At 35.6% G+C, this 19,013-nt stretch overlaps 2 protein-coding genes and 1 non-coding gene across 6 annotated transcripts; 1 reads left to right on the plus strand and 2 right to left on the minus strand.

The window, feature by feature from the left end:
* Positions 1 to 691: 691 nt before the first annotated feature.
* Positions 692 to 782, minus strand: LOC140990780 (small nucleolar RNA snoR8a). Its single transcript, XR_012177706.1, has one exon. It is a non-coding gene; the product is annotated as a small nucleolar RNA snoR8a (small nucleolar RNA).
* A 2,281-nt stretch (positions 783 to 3,063) lies between these two features.
* Positions 3,064 to 14,845, plus strand: LOC140990562 (pre-mRNA-processing protein 40A-like). Of its 4 annotated transcripts, none has more exons than XM_073460298.1 (29): positions 3,065 to 3,218; positions 3,530 to 3,596; positions 4,040 to 4,108; positions 4,190 to 4,474; positions 4,553 to 4,747; positions 6,110 to 6,183; positions 6,478 to 6,547; positions 8,378 to 8,430; positions 8,555 to 8,612; positions 8,687 to 9,021; positions 9,100 to 9,172; positions 9,510 to 9,617; positions 9,693 to 9,761; positions 9,832 to 9,909; positions 9,979 to 10,065; positions 10,318 to 10,352; positions 10,428 to 10,533; positions 10,634 to 10,714; positions 10,779 to 10,871; positions 11,063 to 11,116; positions 11,200 to 11,316; positions 11,443 to 11,541; positions 12,370 to 12,417; positions 12,513 to 12,605; positions 12,913 to 13,020; positions 13,135 to 13,199; positions 13,326 to 13,428; positions 14,059 to 14,403; positions 14,515 to 14,845. In XM_073460298.1, exons 2-29 carry the CDS (start codon positions 3,564 to 3,566, stop codon positions 14,650 to 14,652), a joined length of 3,072 nt encoding a protein of 1,023 aa, XP_073316399.1. In that variant the 5' UTR covers positions 3,065 to 3,218; positions 3,530 to 3,563; the 3' UTR covers positions 14,653 to 14,845. The 4 variants fall into 4 exon arrangements, with proteins under 4 accessions (XP_073316402.1, XP_073316399.1, XP_073316401.1 ...); XM_073460300.1 differs by having other exon boundaries at positions 9,519 to 9,617; XM_073460299.1 differs by lacking the exon at positions 3,065 to 3,218 and adding an exon at positions 3,291 to 3,315.
* A 690-nt stretch (positions 14,846 to 15,535) lies between these two features.
* Positions 15,536 to 17,166, minus strand: LOC140990690 (uncharacterized). Its single transcript, XM_073460525.1, has 3 exons — positions 16,583 to 17,166; positions 16,356 to 16,470; positions 15,536 to 16,164 (listed from the first exon to the last, which is right to left on the minus strand). Exons 1-3 carry the CDS (start codon positions 16,967 to 16,969, stop codon positions 15,710 to 15,712), a joined length of 957 nt encoding a protein of 318 aa, XP_073316626.1. The 5' UTR covers positions 16,970 to 17,166; the 3' UTR covers positions 15,536 to 15,709.
* Between the last annotated feature and the right edge of the window lie 1,847 nt (positions 17,167 to 19,013).

A 19,013-nucleotide genomic window follows, 5' to 3' on the forward strand; every position in this document is an offset into this window, starting at 1 on the left:
AACAGAATCCATTCCAGGTGCGAGGTAGAAATAAAAGCAAGCAGCTGAAGATCTTTTAAACCAATCGATTAGTTGAACAAAACACCTCTCTTGGTAAGATAAAATAGGTCGCAACTTATAGAATATAATTCAATCATTGCACATGCATAACTGCAATCACCTAAACTCAATCCCAGATTCAAATTTCTGGAGCATTTCAAAGTAAAATTGTATCAAAACAAAATTAAAGTGGTTCATTTCATTAAACAAGACAATTTTTTTATTATGTGAAAGGTGAAGAGGCGCATTACTTAAAAATTACAATGGCACTTAATAAGCTTTTTAGGGTCTACTATCATCCACCGCTTTCTCATGTAAATTCCCTTTGGATGGGTTTATTAGAGAGTAGAAAATTTGGAATCTTTCATACAAATCCACTGTTTTATCTGAAAAACTTATATATACAGAAAGTAGAGATCCCTTGTCCGCACGTATTTTTCCTACCACAACAATGGATTTTCTCAAACCAAAACCTCTTATCCAAAGGTTTCAATCTCGTTTTCAACAGCATTATGTTCACAATCACCATTCTGATTGTCAAATATGACGCACCGTATTAAAGGTAACAAGAAAACATACCGACAAAACACACATGATATTCAAATATTCAAGAAATAAACAAAATATATAGAAAACAGATATATAAAAGGGTGGTAGCTCATATTCTATGGGTGTAAAAGAGTCTGTCAAGCTGTGGCAACAGCATTCAGAACGAGGAATTACTTTATAATCATCGCTACCCACCCTTGTTTACATCTCTAACATTTAAATCAAAAAAATGAAATCCGAAAGAAAATTAAATCCCGTCAAACAAAAAACTGAAATCGGAGAAGCAAGAGGCAGTAATCGAGCATAAACAAAGCTCACACACTTACAGAACGATGGCTAGAAAGAGGCGGCGATTAGTTGATTTTATAGGGGGGGGAGAGCGGCGTATCTCAAAACCCTAACCCTAAACAAAAAATCCAATTTTGTTTGGACCGTTTTACAAGATTCGTGTAACAATGACAAATATGCGCGAAAATAATAATAAAATACTTTCCGATCTAAAATAAGCCCAACAATGACCATTATCATTATCAATCTTTAAAGATATAAATATTAAGTTTAACCTCTACTTTTAAATCAACAACAAATATATATAACGTGATAACTTGCAGCTCATCCCTTGCTGAAACAATCTAGAGAGGTAGTTCATTAAAATGAATTCGAAATTCAACGTAACAAAATTATTTAGACGGTAACCTATGGAGTGTTTGAGCTTAATTCAAGCTTGTATTACAAATTTTTTATGTTCTAATAAAAAAAATATATATTGAAATTACCACAAATTCCGAATTCAATATTATTAAGACACGAGAGGCTGATGATTGGATATTGATTGAATCCACCAAATTTTGATCATATAGTTTACATGACTACTTATTGAATCTATTGTATTCTGTTAATATGGGATATATGGTTGCTTTTTCTAGTGAATCAAATTCCCACAAACGTCTTGCTGGTTACTTTAATCTTTTAGAGATTAATAAATTTACGTGTGTGTGTGGAAGTGTATGTACAAGGCTTTATGATTTTTCTTGGTTGATTTAATTTCGGCTATGTATTTTCTTCACCCACGATCAATGAAACTATGTCATTTGTATCAACATGGTTGAGTAATCATCGAAACTTTGATCTGATCATTCTTTAAATTATGAATAAGCGTAATATGTTGTTCGAAAAGTACAGATAAAAATATAATTAAGAGGTACAAAGAACTAATTGAAAATAATGCGTGTGTATATATATATACACATACTTTTGGTGATGACTTCAATCATCTCTACCAAACAAACTAGTTGTGTACTCATAAATTCACAATGGCATAAAAAATTAATTTGAATTCTAGTTTTTAAATTTTCCTAAATTTTTAATCAAGAACTCAATCGTATGTCATAGATCAAGTAGTTCACACAGACAATTTTTCCACGATACAAATTTGGACCCGAGACAACAAATTGTTGCTAAATTTTGAAGCTTAGGAAGAGCAAAGGGTAGTTTTACGACAAACAAACCAAATCATGCGTATGAATTATTAATATCTATGCACGTTGCGTGCCTACATATTTTTTTTATTTTAAATTTTTTATGAACGATTATTGTTTGAGTTAAATTAATATTTAGATTATGAAAAATTCGCATTGAAAATATTTGTAACTATTTTGTTATAAATTGTAAAATTATTGTGCGAATATTCGTAGTTTTTTTAATGCTGTAATTTTTCTGCGAGATTTGGGTGGTCTTGTAATTTGGAAAATATTTTGTTTAATGATGTAATTGTAGTATTGTCATTTAGGAAATGGACTAAATAAATTATTCATATATAATATAATTGAGATTTAAAGTTTTGAGTTCTTATTAAATTATTCGAGCTAGCTTGGCTAGTAACTTATCTGTGCCAATGTGTTGGTAATCTTTATTTATGCTAACAAATAAACAAAACGTATTGTACGTGCATAATATTTATTATAGATTACTTAGCAATTTATTTATTGAGTAAATTCATTGTAAAATTAATTTATAAAATTTAATCGATATTTACACACCCATACATACATATACACATATATATATATATATACATACATATTTATTATTTATATAGTAGGTTTATAAATATAAAAAATTAATATATATTCTTATTAAATAGATGAAATAAGTGTTTATAAAATTGACAAAAAAAAATATTGAAAGTGGTTTTTTAAATAAGGATATTTCATGAAGGCAAAAACTTGTGTGAGACGGTCTCACGGGTCGTATTTGTGAGACGGATCTCTTATTTGGGTCATCCATGAAAAAGTATTACTTTTTATGCTAAGAGTATTACTTTTTAATATGAATATGGGTAGGATTGATTCGTCTCACAAATTAAGATCCGTGAGACGGTCTCACATGAGACCTCCTCTTTATGAATAATAATAATCTGTTGTTATGCGGGTCAGAAAAAGGCCCGAATTCGAATCCGCACCGGCGGCCCAATTCATCCTCTATCCCAATCAATATACCCCTATAATAATTCAGCGTTTCCGAGACAGCGAAATCGACCCTCTAGGGTTTACGATAATTTTACACCACAGCCCATTTTTCTTGAAATTCTAGCGATCTTTGCGGTGATTCCTTACTCTGGTATATCGCTGGTAATTTCCGAACTAAGCTGCTCGCTTGTCCTGTTGGAAATTGAAAATTTCCAATTCGTCATTCTTTCAGTTCAGTTTCTAGCGTCTCTTTCTCATCGTATGCACCCCCATGGTTTTTCTACATCAGTGGACTATTTAAAATTTATTTAAATTTAATCATTAATTTTCTAATTGCTTCGATGATAGTTCGAATCGCAACCCTTTGAGGCTATGATTATGAATAGTTTCATGTGTTGTGGAGTTCTTTATTTGTTTTCCCCCTCTTTTTCTATTGGATGGTTACGAGGCTAAATAAGTGTTATCTTTTGCAGGTTTTGTGGGCCCTTCTTGGTTCTTGTTACAGGCATGGCAAGTAACCCTCCCTCATCTGGTTCTCAGGTAGAGTTTCTTTTTAACATGTGCACTTTATCCGATATTGGACTATATGACCTTGTTTTTTGGTTTTGAGGAATTTCTCATGGATTTTACATAGGAGAAATGGGGAAAATGTAATCTTGGTCAGATATGGCAGCTTGGTACAACAGTGAATTATTGACTTTGGTATCTAATTCATACGAGGACTAATAATATTGAGGGAAACAATTTGGAATTTGAGTGACCAAGAATAATCGGTGTTACAATTCTTCCATGTTGATTGAGGTATCTGAAAATTGACAATACAGTCTGGCATCAATATTGTAGTGCCTAGTGTGTACTCTCCGTTAGATTACGAATTTGATTTTTTTTTTTGAGTTGGTTTTCTTCTTTCTTTTATAGCAGAATTTAAGATTTAAATTAAAATTTGAGGTTCTAATATGTTTTGATGCATTTGTTTTCGTAAGTCACTCTGGCCACCTCCGGCATCTGGATCCATGAACTCTCCGGGTTTTGCTTCTCCCTATGCTATGCAAGTATGTAATTTGATTTATATTTTCATGCTACATCATCACTCCCACAAAGTGCATCACAGACATACTTTTTTCTTGCTACAGTTCCGTCCAGCTGCACCGGCACCACAACTACCGCCATTTATTCCTGCATCAGCTACTCAGCAATTTCATCCTGTAGGACAAGAACAAAATCTTGGGGTCCCTCATGGTCAAAATCATATGCCTCCTTATTCTCAACCAACCCAACAGTTTCTGCCACGGAGCGGTCAGCTTGGACTTGCGACGCCATCTTCATATGCTCAAACAAATATGCCTATCACATCAGGGATGCCACAGCCTCAGGCTAATGCTCACAGCCATGGAATCTCATTTTCATCATCCTACACTGTAAGAAAATTGGCAGATAAATTCTTCCGCTCATGTTGTCAAGAACAACAAATTTTATCGTCCTTTCCTCCCTTTCAGTTTGCACCATCTTCTTTTGGCTTGTCGCAAAACATCATTAACACGCCGCCCCAGTTCCAACCTTCATCTCAAATCACCGCACCTGTTGGTTCTTCTGCTGGACAACCATGGTTGCACTCAAGTCAGAACACGCCTCTTGTTGCACCGTTGCAGCAAGGTAGCCAGCGAGCCTCGGCTATTGGTGCCCCAATCACGGTAATTGCCCTTTTCTTGTTTCTCTTTCATATTTAACTTCTTGTAGCGCAGATACTTTTTTTAATTAATAATAAGGTCAATGGATTCTGAAACATTAAATCGAATTTTATTGTTGTACTTATTTTTTAGAAGAATGTGCTGCTCGAGTTTTTCATTTATTTCTCTTTCACTTATCACTTCTCGTGTGCACGAGACTATTTTAATTATTATACTACTTTTTCCCTCGCTTCTTTTTAGTGATTTGGCTACTTTAAAATGAACCTTACACAGGTAAAAATGTCTGTAGTCTGCTTAATGGATTTGATTTTAAAACACGGTTGATGAATCATTCAATAACTAGCACGCTTCTGAAAAGTGACCATCCAATTTTCGTTTTACTAACTTAATGCCCTAGCTTTTTGTTTATGCAATTTTATTGGCCGGAAGAATATTTTAGTTCAATGTCTTGTTTGAATGTTTTACTGGAGTCAAAGGCATTGGACAGTTGCAACTTTTTCCTGTATCAGATATCTTGGAAGAGGATGAATAGCTGCTTATGTATGCAATTTCCTGCTTTATGCAGAAAAATCATAAACAAGTATGGCTAGACAAAAGTTTACCTTGCATTTGATACTTGTACAATAACATAATGCGGACAATTTGATTTAGCTCTACCGGATCATTGATTATTGAAGTTGTGTTCTAGGAAGAAGAGAGAACAAGATTGGAAGTACCTGCTACAAGATTACTGATATCAGTTGAAAAGTTCATGCCATTGTTGACACTGCTAATGTTAGATTTTATAAAAAACCTGGAAATGTTGTCAATGGCTCCAGAATTCTTGAAATATACCAGTTTATGAGAATGATTTACATTATTAGATGTTCAATTTGGTGTAATGGCTGCAAACTCTGGGAACTCTATCGAGTATGTGAAGAAATTTACTCAAGAGCTACTCGCAGCATGAATATTGTTCTTTTTTTATTTCTTTCCATGTTTCCTTTTACCTGAAGTTTGTGTGATTGTGTTTGTGGTCATTGTTGCTCTTGGACAGAGAATCTGGAGATTAAATATTCTCAGGGAGGATCTTATCGTTGACTTGTCCTTCTGTATGATGTTTCATGTGAATTTTTTAGGAAATGGATAGTTTTATTGTATTAATATTTATATTTGTTTTTGCGCTAAGAATTCATATATATTTTTATTTTTACTTGAAATTGCTGACATTGGGTTGTCATACATTCTTGTCAAAATCTGCTAAGGGTTATGTTCATGTTATTTGTTGATGTTTAGATTTCAAAATGCGGTTGGCACTACTTCTCCATTCTATGTCATAGTCATTTTGCATTTCCTTTGTTAATTCTTTACTCTCCTTGACCGCAGGCTATTAGTGGGTCCAGTTCTTCTCAGCAGATTGGTTCTGATTGGCAAGAATACGAAGCTGCTGATGGTCGAAGGTAAATTATAGAATTGATTTGATTTTGCAATCTTATTATTCGCCTGTTAATTTATATTGCAATGCCAAATGGAATTTTGAAGGCAGATATGGCTTGATCTACTTCCTTTCGTCAGTGGAAGATAAAATTAAACTACTGGTTAATGAAGTTATACTTGTACACTGAGAGTTGGATTTTTTTCCTTAGCGTCATTTGTTATTTTCAACCCTATGACACTGTTGTGTTTTCTGTAATTCTAAACCCCAATTGTGTGGTCACAAATTTTATAACAATACAATTGAATTTTCTTCTCAGATATTACTACAACAAGATCACCAAGCAGTCCTGCTGGGAGAAGCCTCTCGAGTTGATGTCTCCTCTGGAGGTGTGTTATTTTCTCGACATGATATTCTCAAGTGTTGAGGATCACTTGTTTCTTTTGAGGCATATATTTTATACTGCTCTTAAAATGTGCAATACTATCCTATTCTGCGGTTATTAAAAAACTGTCGACTCTGTTTTATGCATATTCTCATTTTCTTTGCATGTCCTTCCACTGGTTTCTAGATGTCATGGCAAGTCAGGAGAATATAACAACTTAGCGACTGCTCTTTATCCTCACTTTGAAGGAGCTTTCACTTTCTCGAGGCAGGCCAATTTGCTATTTACATTTCACATGTAATGTGGGATTTAAATTTTTATGAACTAATCACTAAATGTTGTTGTCTCGCTTTAGTACATCAATTTGTGTGGGGTTGGGGATTGTAAACTTATGTTTAATTAAGTTGTTTGTTCTCATGTGGGTCTTTTTCGGTTAGCGAATATTTTAGCCGTATTTCACTTGAGTTATGGGTACTTTTCACTTTCCTAATTTATGTCTGGTTTGCCATGCAATTTATACAATTCATTAGTTAATTCCGTATTTACTTGATGTTTCATAAAGGTTTGAGTGTGGAATATATGTATGGTGTTTTATTTACCTTTCTGTTTCATAAAAATATTATACTAGTTTATTGGTATTTGGTCTATCTCTTTTCATTTTGGTGGTTCTCTAAGAGTTCTACAGGCACAGATTCTTAATCTCATTGTTGCCAGTATGAAATGGTACATGACATCTGGATGGAAAGTAATGATACTGAATATTCACCTGCTTCGACTGCTTGCAGTTTCATTGTAAATAATTTTGTTGCAATCCTGTTTTTCTTCCGGTTTTCATGTTTTTATTTGGATCTACCCGTCAAATTTGATGCCTTTTAAGGTTTTCTATGAACACATTGCTAAAATAATTATTTCGAAAGGTTCATGGATGAGATTACCAGGCTATGTAATCTGGCTACCACTTGACAGGAATGAGAGAGAATCTGCCTCAGGCAGTAGGCTGGTAAAGAATGCAGAAAACAAGGCTTGTTTTGGGCAGAAGTTGAGAAGAAAATTAGCAGAAATTCTTGAGTGTATGGAGACTGACATATGTATGACTGAATTCTAAGTATCTATAAGTTCTTTGACAGGATTACCCCTGTTCCTATGCTCTCATAAGCGTATTAAAACTAGGAAAGCAACTTGATCCAAAAAAAATTGAATAACCTTCTAGGACACTTTATTTCAAAATCCTAACGGTAGTGGGATTGTGTGTGTCGATCAAACTTGCTAAGCTGATTTTGCCAGTTAAGTTCTGGATTGCCATAGACAACTAACATTTTTCTATGAAAGAAAGATAAAAAATTTCATATTATTTCTCAGAGAATAGGGAGGTGGAGGGGAGAGAGTATACATTTGTCATTTATTAAACATTAATTCCAATTGGTAACATTTTTTATCAATTAGGCGTAAGCCAGTTGAAGAGGCTACTGAAATTTTGCTTACGCTTGTACTTTGTATGATTGTTGTCTCGTTTATCTAGTATTGCTCATTTTTGCTGTCTACCTGACATATGGGAGCATCTTTTTGTTCTTATGAGCTCTTGGACAGCCTTGTGTGCTGCATTCTAACTTTATCGCCTTATCAATTTTTTTGGAATGGCTAATCTAGTCTTTATCTTTTTCCTTCCAATATTTAAAGATACATTCATCACTTACATTCTAGCATTTTTTGTTACATTGGGGTTCTAACATTTTCTGTGTGTATAAATTTGACATGATTGTAGAACATAGTTGTGTTTTTCTGCCTTGAAAAGTTGTAATTAACTCATCTAATAGAGAACTTGTGCTTTGAACAGAGAGCTGATTCATTAACTGTCTGGAAAGAATTCACTACTCCCGAGGGTCGAAAGTGAGTTTGCTTGGAATCCTTTATAATTTGTTAAATGTATCCTTTGGAACGTCCCTAAGATATTATTTAATCTGTATGTCATAATATATTGATATAGAATGTTGACCCAATTCGACTTCCTCAGGTATTATTACAACAAGGAAACAAAGCAATCTAAATGGACCATTCCTGATGAGTTGAAGGTTTGTTGGAAGAGAATTCTCATTTAGGAGTATTTTTCCTTTCCTTGCACTAACTCTTGCGCTTCTGCTTCCAGTTGGCTCGTGAACAGGCTGAAATGACCGTGGCCCAAAGAGCTCATTCAGAACTGAATACTGAACAACCTTCTGCTGCAGTCAATTTGTCCAATTCCACTACGCCACCTGCTCCAGTTGTTGCTGCACCTACTCCAGTTGTTGCTGCACCCATTGGCTCAGATGCTAATACGTCATCTCCCTTAATTTCTGAACCACTAGGTATTCCTGCCATAAAAACTTCTCCCACTAGTGCGATTGGGATGTCAATGGGAGAAAATGTTAATATATCCCCTTCTGAAGTTCCTGGAAGTTCTGGCGTTCCAATTATATTGTCAAATGCCAATTCAACACCAACGTATGGAACTCTTCAATTGTTTACTTTTAACTGTGTTGCATTTATTGTTTGATCGATTCCTACATGAAAATGATTTAGTGCGAGCACGGAGAATCCATCATCCCATGTTGTCTCTAGTTCATTAGGTGGAGCTTCTGTCCAGGATATTGAGGTATGCTAGCTTGTCAATTGTCCATTTTACAATTCAGCAGTTCATCCAGTATTGGCCATATCTGAAATTTTAACCCATTGACGTTACTTTTCAGCTCAAATATGTCTTCAAACTTTACTTTGCCTATGCTATTTCATTCATCTCAAACATTTCATTGGTTTATCATTTTATTCAGCTGAAACACTTGTATGGTGACGGAAGCTTTGTTTCTTGTGATTTTATTCTACTCATTAAAACTTTCTGAAACTATCTTTAGTTAAAAAAAGGACATTAAAAGACTTTTTGTTGGATGGGCTGCAAACGATCACAAATTTTTTTTGAAGTGACGAAGTTTCAGTTATTTCAGGAGGCAAAGCGAGGGGTGGCTGTTGCAGGAAAGACAAATGTTACATCAGTGGAAGAGAAAACAGAAGATGAGGAACCTTTAATATATGCTAACAAGCAGGTGCAAACTTTGAGATGCTTTGTTTCTTGTTTTAACGTAAGGGAAGAATGTATTAATCTCATTACTTTTGTTCAGGAGGCGAAGAATGCATTTAAATCACTCTTAGAGTCTGCAAATGTCGAGGCTGATTGGAATTGGGACCAGGTGTGTATTCATCCGATCTTTTATTTTTTGTCTTTGAAATGCTGAATGATGATGAGTCATGTCACATCAGGCTATGCGAGTAATAATCAACGACAAACGGTATAGTGCTCTGAAAACCCTTGGTGAACGCAAACAAGCATTTAATGAGGTGATTATTTTCTACAATATTTGGTTAATTNTTTGACTTGTTCTTTTATCCTTCTTATTTGCGTCACAGTACTTGATGCAAAGGAAAAAGGTGGAAGCTGAAGAGCGGCGTCTCAGGCAGAGAAAAGCAAAGGAGGAGTTCATGAAGATGCTGGAAGTAAGCATCAGGCTTCTTTCAATATCAAGTCTTCTCTCTCCGTGTATCTCTTATTTTGCTTTGTTTTACTTCTACCGCCATTTTTTTCTGTGCCTCATATACGAGCTGTGGACAGTGTTTTTGTTTTGTACTGCTACTTTGCTTTAGTTTTTTACTTTTGGTTATTATACCGCTGGCGATTAAATGTTTTGGTTTGATTCTTCTTTTGCTATATGCCTTGAATGAAAGCTGATTGTAATGTTTTTCTGTTAGGAATCAGAAGAACTCACATCATCCACACGATGGAGGTTTGTTGCCAACTCTCTTTTTAATTAAATACCAGGCTAAGATTTTCTAATTTAAACATCTTGTGCATTCACCAGCAAAGCAGTGACAATGTTTGAGGATGATAAACGGTTCAAGGCTGTTGAGAAGGATGCTGAACGTGAGGATATCTTTAGAAACTACTTGGTTGATCTTCATAAAAAGGTCGACACTTGTTTTGTGTCCTTATTTTCTGTCGTAGACGTGAGATATGACATGAAATATTCTTAGTTTTCACATCTCTGCTGTCTTTTGTGTTGTTCAGGAAAGAGCAAAGGCTCAAGAGGAGTATCGGCAAAGTAGGTTGCAATTTCGGCAGTTTCTAGAAGCATGCAGCTTTATAAAGGTATAATGCCTTCTAGCACCTTTTTCTGCAATGCAATTTTGATTGACTCATTCGCACTATGTAGGTGGATAGCCAGTGGCGCAAAGTTCAGGATCTCCTGGAAGATGATGAAAAATGCACACGCCTTGATAAAATAGATCGGCTGGATATTTTTCAGGTGAACTTCCATTGATGAACGTCCTCAGCTACCCACACAAGATTATCAGTTCTTTTGGTTTCCTTCTCTTTCACATCATATAAACCTTGGGTCAATTAATTTGGGTTCGGATTATTCCAACTTTAAAGGTCAAACCAGTTCAAGCATGATCATGTTTTGTTGCTTGACTTTTATATATTCTGTTACTTCAGGATTATATCCGTGACTTGGAGAAGGAGGAGGATGAGCAGAAGAAGAGACAAAAGGTGTTCTTGGAATCAAACTTATTTGGTAATTACATCACAACCGTAATGTTTTCTTGATTGTCACTGAGATTTTTTACATTCAGGAACAATTAAAACGAGCTGAACGTAAAAACCGTGATGCATTCCGCAAGATGATGGAAGAACATGTTGCTGTTGGAACTTTTACGGCTAAAACTCACTGGAGAGATTACTGTCAGAAGGTGTCACTCTTTTCTTTTCCTTTGAAGAAGAATTTCTCTGTTTGCTAAGTGTCGATTGCTCCTTGTTTTTTATAATTGATTTTTCCGCGATTGTGCTTTTCCTATTTTTGTTGCTTTGATTTTCAGGTCAAGGATTCTGTGCCATATGAGGCTGTTGCCGCAAATACTTCGGGTTCCACTCCCAAAGATTTGTTTGAGGATGTTGCTGAAGAATTGGAGAAAAAGGTAATTTGATCCTTAAGGTTTGACAATGAGACCTAGCTGTATGATTTAGGCTGAGGCCTTGGTCCGTAGAGGTCGGAGGTTTAAATTTGCACCATTGTGTCCAACTAATGTTGATATGATTTTATTATTGAAAGCAAAATCAAATTATCTGCCTTAGGTCGTTGGTATTGCCTCCATATTTTATTGTTATTTGATGTTGGCACCATTTACTAGTACAAGTGACGTTTGTTTATCATGAATCAAATGAGGGCTATGTGTTGCCTTTTACTTTTTATTTGGACTTGACTCTGAGCTTTTTAGGAAATATTTGTATTGTGTAATCACTAATCATCATATATGGTGCATTTTGTCACATGCAAGTTTCAGTTTAGATACTTCCTGATGACCATCATGCCAATTCTTGCTTTGCATGCCATGTTTTTAATTTTGTTGATTGTGCCACCTGACTATAGTCATGTACTTGGTAATTTATGCCCATACTTCTTAGCATCATGATAGGCTCAATTTTTAAATCTTTTTATAACGTTATTTTATTTATTTTGGTAGTACTTCATCTCTTAAGTACGTGCTTTCAATTATCATTCTGCTCGGCCTCATCTGTTTGTGGTGTTGTCTGAATGATAATATATCAATTACGTAGCCAGCATTTCAAGTAAGATATTACTTTGTGTACTGAAAGTTTTTACTGATAGAGTCGTTATGAGAAATGCTTGCACACACTGTTTTGCATCTCTTAGTTATTCATATTCTTTTATGTAATTCTTTATTGTTGAGGTTCATTTGGCCAATGACTTTTCGCGTGCTGCTAACAATTTTTGTATTATGCAGTATGATGAAGACAAAGTTCGCATAAAGGACATGTTGAAGCTGGAAAAGGTAGGATTCTTAACTTATTCTCTCTTTCATCCCATGCCATGATATATTTGGTTTTCTGTTTCTGAAACTAAATTGTTTCTTATGCATATTCTCAGATCACTATTTCATCAACGTGGACATTTGAAGTCTTGAAGTCCTCTATTAAAGACAGCATAGGTTCCCCCTCAATATCTGACATTAATTTACAGGTATAGTTTTCATTTCCTTGTCCCGAAAAATGTGCGTGAGATTCTTGTCCCTTTCTTGAAAATAGGAGATTTAAAAGTTTCAGGGGCAAAAGCATTTCTCACCGGCCAAGTCACCATTCCTGCTTGTTGGTTGAATAAATTGTCATAAGCATGATATTCCCAGATTTTATACCCTAGGGAGATTTCAGATTTTCCCATTTCTTTAATCCTCCATGTTTAAGTCATGTTAATAAGGTTAATGGACTTGAATAATGACATGTGGAACTTGAGGTTAATTGTTGAGTGTGCTATTAATTTGAAATTGCAGCTCATATTTGAAGACCTAATCGAGAGAGCAAGGGATAGAGAGGAGAAAGAATCTAAAAAACGGAAACGTCTTGTCAAAGATTTCACTGACAAACTGAGCACCATTAAGGTATGTGAAATCAATTTGAGGGTGGAACAAGAGCTTTGTTATGTGTTTTACAATTTATCCAGCAAAATATTTTGGAACTGTTGCCTGATCTGCTCTAGTCTGTGCTTTTATCAGGAAATAAATGCATCTTCAAGTTGGGACGAATGCAAAGAACTCGTCGAGGGCAGTTCGGAGTACAGGTTAAATCTTTTCTCTATTGGATATTACATGTATTACAGTGTTTTCGAAAAACTTGAATATATGTGCTACAAATATGACGTGTACTGAAATTTTTTGGTTTGTTGTCTGACCTTCATATATTCTAGGTCAATGGGAGAAGAAAGTTTCTGCATGGAGATATTTGATGAATATGTTTCTCGCTTGCAAGAGAAAATTAAGGAAAAGGAACGCAAGCGAGAAGAGGAAAAGGTAATGAAATTCTTGATTCATCATTTAAATATATCATATATTATTTTGTGGCTAAATATCTATTATCTGTCATTTGTTTTATGTGTAGAACAACTCAATAGTACTTTCTAGAACAACTAAGATATTGTGGGGGTCTGTGAGTCTGTCTATGTCACATGATGTATAATAGCAATTTATCCTTGCCTGTTTTATCAGTTTATTGTTGGATGTATTTTTGACATCTGAGAATAGATTACACCAGTTTGATACCCCACCCGGCTTTGCATGATTTTTGGACTACGCAAATTCTATGGGTGCCAATTTTTACAATGATTTAATAGGGTATTTTGGCAAATACAGCAGATACTTCTGTGAACTATTTTGTCTTCCGACTCTAGTTTGTTAGGCCTTCCATCGGATATGGCTGAACACTTTTAGGGTACTTGGCCTCTTTGTATGCTTTGTACTTATGAATACAATTGCTTATTATGCCGAAATAGCACAATTGTTTTTTTCCTGTTAATTTCTTTTTGTATTGATCTGTGGCATGCTTCTTTATATTCACTCCACTGGATTTTAGCTTTCCACGCATTCATTTTTTAGGATTGTCATTGTCAACTATATTTTACTTTTTCTATGCTACATTTACAGGCCAAAAAGGAGAAAGAGCGGGAGGAGAAGGAGAAGGAGAAGAGAAAAGATAAAGAGAGGAGAGAAAAAGAGAGAGACAAAGAAGACCGAGACAAAGATGCTGATCGTGAGAAAGAAATGGACAAGGGGAAGGATTATTCCAGAAAAGATGAAGTCGAGAGTGAGAATATGGATGTTTTTGAAAGTCATGGACACAGAGATGACAAAAAGAGGGAAAAGGACAAAGAGCGGAGACATCGGAAGCGGCATCAGAGCCAAGCTGATGATGCCAGTTCTGACAAGGATGAGAAAGAAGAGACAAAGAAATCTCGCCGGCATGGTAGTGACCGTAAAAAGTCAAGAAAGGTGATTAAGTTCTCGTTTTAGTTTCTCCTATTTCAATGTCAACTTGTTCATTCTTTAATCCTAAACTAAGCCAGATGCAAAAAATTTACATGTTTGCACATTTCTTTTCAGCATAACTATTCCCCTGAATCAGATAGTGAAAGTAGACACAAGAGACACAAGAGAGATTACCTTGATGGATATCGAAGAAATGGTGGGCACGAGGAGCTTGAAGATGGTGAACTTGGTGAGGATGGGGAGATCCAATAGTTAATGCCATTTCATTTTGTTGTGCATCGATTTATAAGTTCACACAAGTAAATCGTGGTGTCTTGCGGCTCTGACAACTTTCTACATGCCCCTTCCCTTCCCCTGACCATAACGTGATATTTATATCTAGATGTCTTAAGAAAATTTTTCCGGAGGATTACTTCAAGATATGTGGTCTGCGTCAGTGTTTTTTTACATACCTGTTGACCATTTGTCTGAGAACACCCAAGTTTATTCTCTCTATAATCGCAGCAATTGGTAAATTCTTTACGTCAAACTGTTTTCACCAATCCGATAAATTTTGTTCTTCGGGACATACAATTTTATTTTGAAGGTATGCTCACATTTTTTCTCTGGACTCGAGTTATTTTCCTTCTACACATACGCCCGAGTCTGGTTATCGCATGTTCTAAAATGGCTAGGTCTCTGCCTCACCAAGTAGCTGCTGTCTTCAAAATCGTTTGTTTACAATTCAAGACCAATTTTTAGTTATCATAGCAAATGGTGATCCAAAACAATTGTAGGAGAAGGCCCCCATCACTTGACATGATAGCGACATTGAATTCTTGTTTCCATAAACTGTTAACAGAGGTGCGTGTAGTTTACAGAATACGTTCGTGCTCTGATTGATGAATTCCGTGTGTGTGTCTTCTTCTTGTCTATGTGGGGGACCCACTATGCACTAAACAAACTTTTTGAAAGATACTATATTATACTTATTACTCAAAACGCTAAATTATTTTTTCGATTCTTTATTCATGCACGAATCCCATAATCGCTCGTTGATTCGTCTCATTTCTTTCAAACTCGAGGGATGGAACGTATAAGCAGCAAATGGAATCTATGAGATAGATACTTGCCTAATTCTCGAGCAGTTCAAACATCAAATGTCATGCATTTAATTTTTCCATCTTGCCACTCTAAATACACTTGATATGCTAATGACATTATATTACAGTGTTTGAAACGGATAAAAAGGAGTGTTAGCTCTAAAATCCAAAAGCATATATCCTATATGTGTGAATTTTTGGAACTTCCGTAGTAACCTTCCCATTTTCTAGTATGCGACAATCTCGCTAATGACATCCTCCAAAATAGCATCTCCAACATCCATCCAAATTCCCTCTTTCTGTACCTCAAAATCAGCACTCCATTCTTCTGCAGAGGCCAAGAAATCATAATGCAGAAGATGAATTATGTTTGTTTCATGTATCGAATCTCGACTCCATAGCCATACATTTTCACAAACAAGTTTCCAAAGCTCCTCAGCTCCCAAGATTTTTTTCAAATGCTCTTGTTTTCGGTAGTTTTCAGTTACTTCTCTCACACAATCGATCAAAAGCTGCTTTGTTTGTCGCAACGCCCTCTTGTTTATGATGTGCTGGGTATACGGATTCGAGGCCGGTATCTGTCGCAATACTTGAGCACTATAATTTATTGGCTGCTGTGATATGAATGGAGATGCTGAAGTTGAGGATTCCGCTTGTGTTGTCATCTTGATATTACTTTGTTCTGTTCGAAGTTGGTCAAATAAGTGGGAGAAAAACGATGTCATGGTTCAATAATTTTAAATCATAATGGAATGACAGATACGTATAAATTACCTAAAAATTAAACTTATGGGATCCTTCTTTGTCGCCAATTAGATTGGTAGATTCTTTGTTATACAAATTATTTTACATTTTCAAGAAAATTTAACTTACTATAATGAAGTGGTGAAATTTCATCCAATTCTGCAACTTCTAGAACTGAGACAGGGCTGAGTTGCTGCCTGTTATCTTCCACACGTCTCCATTTCAACTTACCATCTGCATCAACCTGTTAGTGTCATGAAAATCGACACGTGAATCGATATTCCTAAATTTCTGATATTAGAAGAACGACAATTACATTTTGAAACTATTTGCTCATCAGTAAAAGGTAACTTCACCTCTTCTTCCAAGAAAAGTTTGCTGCTTTCTTCTACACAATGCGGAGAAGAATTTAACACGATTCTGCTACTTTTCGAAACGAACTTGTCCCTGCTTGCATTCTCTTCAGTAATAACTTGATCTCCATTGCTCAAATTCTTAATTTTCAGATTGATTGATACCGAACCGAGCTGTTTAAATACAGCCTTCACAAAATTCGAACAATTTGGTATCAAGTTTCTTCTGTTCTTTAGGCCATATCTCTTCAAGATTTTGTCGGAATTGAGAAAATGGGATCTTGAACCGAATCTTGGTGCACCTTTAGTACAGCCTCTTTCGAGAAGATAGAGCTTCAAAGAAAATGGCTCTTGTTCTTCTTGAAGGAATTCCGAAAGAAAATTTGGCATGGTTTCAACAAATGGTAAGATTTGGATGTAGCTAAGTTCGATGGATTTGGATGAAAGAAACGGGAGGGATTTTAAATTCGAGGACAAAGAGGTGTAATGATGAGAGAAGACAGAATTCTTGTTAGTTTTGATCTGAACAGTGGCAGTGGATTGGAGATTCTAATGACTAGAGATATAATTTGGAGCATGGGTTTTGTTGTATACATTTTTTGGAAGTTTTGGTGCTTAAATATAACATATGTACATACTCAATCGTTCTTGATTTTGAATTTTTATTTTTCATTATATTTTTATGATCTGGTACATACTAATAAATTCAAAGTACAAAATTTATTAATAAAAAAGAGCTTTTAACATAAGAAATTCACCACGTTGATTATGTGTTTTATTGTTGATATATTATTACATGTAGATTTGTTTAGTTCACTATTCTTAAATTGCCTCATTAGATTCCTGAGCCCAGCCCCCAGACATCCCAATTAGTACATAATCGTATGTTAAAAGGAATTTAATTTGTGTTTGCCCAAAGTGTGTGTTTTTATAAAAATAAAATTAAAAAAAAATTGAATAGATATATAGATACGTGCATGAAAGATGAAGTGTGGGGACCCGGGCTCTAACTCAATTCGTTTGGGAATTAGTTGGATCTTTGCTAGAAAATGTGGGTCAAAAATTTTCTTTTAACATACTACACATACATAAAATTTATTGCATTTCATTAAAAGCAAATACATATCTTATTTCATTCATACAATCAAACTAGTATTTAAAAGTATTAATACATGTCTAATACAACAACTAGTTATTCTGCTACGCCCGTGATCACCACGCTATCAACTCTGAATCATCCTTGTCGCGACCCTGATCCTGCCCCACCTGTTGTTATGCACACATACAGACACAACAACAGCCGGAAACTCCGGTGAGAACAAATCCCAGTATAAAACATGTATACATGCATGTCATGCAATTAAATACAAAATCATAACACATAAATCAGTAATTATGACACACTAGTGAATACAGATAAAACTCTTCGACTCTTATTCTTTGACTCGACTCATATCTAAGTCTAGGGATCCCGGTGTGAATAAGACGTAACAAGTCTCCCACCTACTCTCCCAATCGGGGTGGCGGTACGTCTTATTCCTAGACTTCGGTCCTGTCTGTATCGAATNCGATGTCGAATCTGTCAATATCAACTCTGAAATGATACATTCAAGATGCATTCTATCAATCTCTAACTCAAATCAACACATATATAAATCACTAATCAATCTCGATACGATTCGACGGCATAACGGCGTGATCTTGCAATACCGATCACTTCAAATCTCAACATATATCAATACTCAATAACAATCAATCCACAAGGCTCAAAATCTGTATATTTTCATACACATATAAACTGGAATTTCATAACAATCACATATCCTATCCGTTCTTCGATCCGATTGCGAACAACCTTTGCTTATAATCATAAGAACATATAATCTCAATCATATCCAAATTTCCCCAACATCTAAACTTCAAACCATCTAGGAAATGTATAAAACTTACATCCTCTTGAAGTGCTTGATGAGAGGACCACAATTCTTAACTCGGATTCAAATTCGGTTGGCCGGATCTTGCGAAACCATCAATCTAAGCTAGGATGCAACTTGAAGGAAATTCTGAAGCATTTCTTGTTTCTCTCTCGTCCATCTCAAGCTGGAAATGAAGATAACACATTATATATGCATGGCAAGGACACTTGGCTTATTTTTCATTCTGCACGTCTCGCGCATATGCGCGACCTCAACCGGCGCATATGCGCGAGACCTATTGTCTCGGCACTTAACAATTTTATCTGCTGGCGCATATGCGCGCCCCTTCTCGGCGCATATGCGCCCACTTCTCTGGACATCATATGCGCGAGACCTTCGTCTCAGCATATCTTGGACTCACTCAGCTCGCGCATATGCGCGTCCACCAGCCGCGCATATGCGCGAGACCTTCGGGTCTCACACATAATACTTGCACATACTCTCAACTCAACAATTCC

The sequence above is a fragment of the Primulina huaijiensis genome, chromosome 12, assembly GCF_012295235.1.
Source record: "Primulina huaijiensis isolate GDHJ02 chromosome 12, ASM1229523v2, whole genome shotgun sequence".
NCBI classification, from domain to species: Eukaryota; Viridiplantae; Streptophyta; class Magnoliopsida; order Lamiales; family Gesneriaceae; genus Primulina; species Primulina huaijiensis.